General features: G+C 37.2%; 1 protein-coding gene across 1 annotated transcript in view; it reads right to left on the bottom strand.

The window, feature by feature from the left end:
* Window positions 1-2,677: 2,677 nt before the first annotated feature.
* The window catches only part of MED4 (mediator complex subunit 4), a 19,531-nt gene continuing 17,032 nt past the window's right edge, over window positions 2,678-5,176 (bottom strand). Inside the window, exon 7 of the mRNA XM_017873724.1 lies at window positions 2,678-3,446. Coding sequence (XP_017729213.1) covers window positions 3,240-3,446 — 207 coding nt within the window. The 3' untranslated portion in view covers window positions 2,678-3,239. The remainder of the gene's footprint in view (window positions 3,447-5,176) is intronic.

The raw sequence follows: 5,176 nt of genomic DNA, 5'->3' as shown, positions 1-5,176 counted from the left end.
AGGAAGATAAGACTAGTGAAGAGAGGCCCTTAAACAGTTACAAGTCTTTATAGCACCAAGATCATTTCAAAAAGCCAACGGATATTCCCAGAGTTAAAAGTTGTACTTACCGCTAGGCACGGTGGCTCACGCTTGTAATCCCAGCACTTTGGGAGGCTGAGGCGGGCGGATCATTGAGGTCAGGGAAGATCGAGGACCATTCCTGCTAACAACATGAAACCCCAGCTCTACTTAAAAATACAAAAAAAAACTAAGCCGGCGAGGTGGGCGGGCGCCTGTTTAAGTTCCCAGCACTTGGGAGGCTGATGCAGGAGAATTGGCCGTGCAACCCGGTGAGGCAGAGCTTTGCCAGTGGCCGAGATCGTGCCCTGCCACTCCAGCCTGGGCGGACAAAAGCGAGACTCCATCTCAAAAAAAAAAAAAAGTTATACTTATCCGTAGGAAAGAATAAACAGCCTACAGATTTCCTTAAAGGGGACACTGGAGAATCAAATACAAGATAATAACTTCCTATGAACAAATTTAGAAATCTGCCCACAGAAATGTGCAAATGTTTTTCTTCCTCTGCCCTTTGTTTTTAGGAAACACCCCAAGGTGTTTCCCTTTACCACCTAAAAATAACTGCTTATGCAGCTGAGGGGCATGGATTTGTCCACTTGCAACCTCAGAATACATAATTCTTAGGCAGATCTTACTCTAGCTTCCCAAAGCAACAACTGCACAAAGTTACACCAGTATCAAAAACTGGTACTTGTGAGCCCAGCATGGTGGCCTGTAATCCCAGAACTTTGAGAGGCTGAGGCAGGAGGACTGCCTGAGGCCATGAGTTCAAGAACAGCTTGGGCAACACAGTAAGACCTCATCTCTGGGGGAAAAAACAAAAAACAAAAAACAAAAAACAGGTACTTTTGGGCTAGATTTGTCCCACAGTTTATATAATCTAATTTTAAATGCCTGGGCATACACTCTAGTTTTGCCCAAAATTTCTACCACTCTGTTAAGTAGTATCTAGCCACTCCTTACACTGTGTTAGTGGCCTCATTTCTGAAGATAAATTTGAGTTTATGATCTTTTATAGACAAATGATCTCCAGAGGCAGTTATTCTAAGGGAATCTACTGGGACACACACAAAAAAACTTAAAAAAAATTTTCAGAAATCTATTATATAGACTTATGATATCTGACTTAGTACTTTATATAGTTAAGTCTCATTCTTTCTGTAAAGCTGATGGAATGTACATTTGTGTAATTTTCAGGGGAAAAGTTTGGATTATTTCTGATAGGCAGGATAATGACCCCCTTTCCCCAAAAATGTCTATATCCCAATCTATAGAACCTATGGATGTTGTTTTGTTAGATTGCAAGGAAGAATTAAGGTTGCAAACAGGATAAAGGTTGCTAATCATCTGACTTTAAATAAGATTATCCTGGGTTATCCAGTGGGCCTAGAATGATCACAGGATCCTTTAAATATGGGAAAGGTAGGCAGAAGAGCATCACACTAATGCGGAATGAGAAACACTCACCAACCAGGGGCCTGGAGCAGGAGCAAGGGCGGCCTGTAAAACCTGAAAGACGCGGGGAACAGATTCTCCCCTATGGCCTCCAGGAAGGAATGCAGCCCTGCCCACACCTTCATTTTAGATGAGATCCACTTTGCATTTGTGAGTTACAAAACTAAGATAAATTTGTGTTGTTTCGAGCCAAGTTTGTGGTAATCTGTTATGGCAGCAACTGAAAACTAATACAGTATTAAAGAATTTGAAAAACACAATCCTTTTGAATTTATCCTAAATATTTGGTAATAAAAATAAGCAGTTACATTATGGTACATACCACAATAAAATTTTAGCCATTAAAGTAAATCTTTCAAGAATGTATCCACATGGATCAATATTCTTAGTATATGGAAAAGGAAAGGTTAAAATTAGATATTGTGTTAGTCCATTCATAAAAATAACCCTGGGGGGAAAGACATTCAAACATTATATGTTCTTAATTCTAGATGGTGAAAATGTAAGATTAATCTCCTATTTTCCAATTTTCTAGAGATCAAAATAATCAAAAGGAAAAAATGATGGAAAATGGAATTCTCAGTTCATTTGAAGAATACAGATTAGCAACTGAAAATACAGCAGTATCTCAGGAAATATTCTCATTTTACAAAAAAGAGTATATGTGAACTTTAAAAAAATCTACACTAAAATAAGAATTGATATTATCTCTGGGTAGCTTTACTGTATTTGCTAAATGTTTCACATTAAATGTTTTATTACCTTTGAAATCAGAAGATACATTGTCTAAAACTGATACATCAAGAAATAGTTGTATAAGCATATTACTTAAATACAGAGGTTACCACCAGAAATTAGAAGTGGTTAAAAGTGACTCCTGAGGAACTGCAAGAGGAGGAAGGTGAAGGGAAGAAATGGTTGCTTTCCATTCTAAATCTTTTCACACAATCTATTCTTAAAATCAGACAAGGCTGTGGTAAGTTTTTTCAATTATTAAAAAAAAAAATTATTTCTTCTAATAGGAATGTGGGCCTTTGAGAAACCTATTACTTGTAATAGGTTTCAATTCAATTAGTCACTTAAGTATTATAAAATGCAACTGGAGTTACAGAAATAATTTCCTACCTACACTGACAGTATATTTAAACTAAAAAAAAAAGCATACAATGTACAAACAAATTTATTTACAAAAATTACAATAATTACAAACTGTACAAATTGAGACAATTTCCCATTCCTCCAACAGAAGCCAAGAGCCTTTACTGTCAAATGGGAGTTTTTGTTACTTTTAAATGACACACAAAAAGAAATATGATGCCTATTCAGTCATCCACTGCCAGCTTAAAAATGCTTTTGTAAATTCCAAGAAGCCTATTAGTGATACGTACGTGGATCATTTCCCTCAACTCTATTTCTAGAACGGCTACATACAAATCCAGCAAAACTGGAAAAGAACAGGGTAAGACAGCACATAGCAACTGCTTTCTCTTTTCAACAGTAAATGTTGACTATTCCCCTAAATATCTACCTAGTGGCTTAAAACTAAAACTATAATCTTTGGCTTTAAAAAGAAAGTTCACTTTGACTTTCAATAGCTGCACAATTCTACCAAAGCCAGTATTTACCTGGTTATTCTTTGTCACCCGTGGTTTACATTTCCCTGCTACTGTTAAAGAAATGGAATTCTACAGTATTCAATTCTGTATATTGTCTTTTACGGTTTTTCAATCAGACTCACTACTACTGCTTGAGGAGTCCGTTGACATAATCTCTACATCATCTTCATTTTCTTTATTATGCCCAGGAGGTTCCAACAAAAAGTCACTACTATGATTTGGTGGTAACATATTCATCGACATATCATTTGACTGCCATGGATACTGTGGAGCAAGGACATCTGGAGAAAAAAAGAAGCATAGATAAGAACAGCTCTATTTGTAATTAATCTAGTTCTTACTTTTTCCTTTATGCAAACAATTTGAAGTATATTTTTAAAAATTTTACTTTTCTTTTTTTGAGACAGGGTCTCACTCTGTCACCCAGGCTCGAGTGCAGTGGCATGAACACATCACTGCAGCCCCGACCTAGGCTGCAATCCTCCTGCCTCAGCCTCCTGAGTAACTGGGTTACAGGTATGCACCACCATGCCTGAGTACTTTTTAAAGTTTTTGTAGAGATGAGGTCTCACTATGTTACCCAGGCTGGTCTCCAACTCCTGGGCTCAAGCTATCCTCCTACCTCAGCCTCCCAAAGTGCTGGGATTACAGGCATAAGCTATTGTGCCAATTTTTTTAAGACTAGGAAAAAAATACACATTTGGCCAAATTAATAAAAATCAAATTTATCAAGGAAAAGTGTGATATTTTGGCAACTGGGGATTTTTTTAAAAAAATCATACTACTCTGTAAGAAACTATTCAAATAGTTGACATAATTTTCTTTTGTAAGACATTTATAATTACAAATTTTCCTGTATCTATGTATCTATTATATGTATATATAATATATAATTACGTATACTAGGTTATGTAGATTATTCTACGTATTATAAACAGGTAATAGGTACTTTAGTATTATAATAGATTTGTATGATTTCTTGATAGAGGAACTGCTATTGTAAATGACTCTCATCAAAGAGAGGTTGATTAGCAATGTATGCATATGAAATTCCTTATAAAAAAGTGCCCAAGTCACATTAAAAGTCTGTATTTCTGAAGCAAAGGGACAGAGCCCATCAACAGGTATAGTTCAAGACTCAAAGACAGAAGGCAGATTTTTAAAGTGTCAAAATAAAGAGTTATGGTATTAACCAGAAAGGTATGCCAGTTAGCTTCAAATCTACCCTTCTCTCTGGCCCCTGAAACCGTTTCTCCTTTGCCAGCTGCCACAATTAAGTTTTGTCAGTAGAGGGCACAGGTGGGACTCCATTGGCAAACAAGTTTCACTTCCTGGATCGAGTGTTTTTGTTTCCTTTACTGCTGTGATGCCTGGTTGGTGTGCAGGACATTAAGTGGTGTTCACCACAGCAACTTTCAGTGGCATCTCTAAAGGTGGTTTCCCAGCAGGTTTCACCACAATCCCAAAGGGCAGCTTCCCAGCAAGTCTCCCTGGAACCCCAGTGGGTAATTTCCTGCTTGCCAGTTCTGGCCTCTGACGCCTCATCTAACTTCTCTGCCATGGAGTGGGCCACAACTACACGACACCCTCTCCAATGACAGCACCATGATATGAGTATTGGCCTTGGGATGGGGCTGGGGAGGACTGTTTCTAGGTCTGCCCCTTCCTTGGTCCAAAAATGTGGCAGTGACTCCCCATATTCTGTTTTCTCTGTAGTTTTAAAATATGAGAAATATGAGGTGATATCCAAGGATATCAGTGTGTTCCCCATATTGTACTTTAGGTAGCTAACAAAAATGATGCATACAAAGCATTATGAATGACACAGTGACAGTCTTATGATGTAACATTCAGCAAAAAATATATAGCAGAAAAAAGGAAACGGGCTAAAATATTTAAAGTGACTGCCTCAGAAAGGGTATTTTTTTCCTTTTAAAATGCCTTTTCTACTTCCCAATGTTCTACCACATCAAAACAAAAGTCACCTATAAACTATAAAGGATGAGGAATAATATAAAATAAATATATAAAAAATATATAAATAA

Source organism: Rhinopithecus bieti, unplaced genomic scaffold (assembly GCF_001698545.2).
Source record: "Rhinopithecus bieti isolate Rb0 unplaced genomic scaffold, ASM169854v2 scaffold_7398, whole genome shotgun sequence".
Lineage (NCBI taxonomy): Eukaryota > Metazoa > Chordata > Mammalia > Primates > Cercopithecidae > Rhinopithecus > Rhinopithecus bieti.
This window is presented reverse-complemented; position numbering and strand designations above follow the sequence as displayed.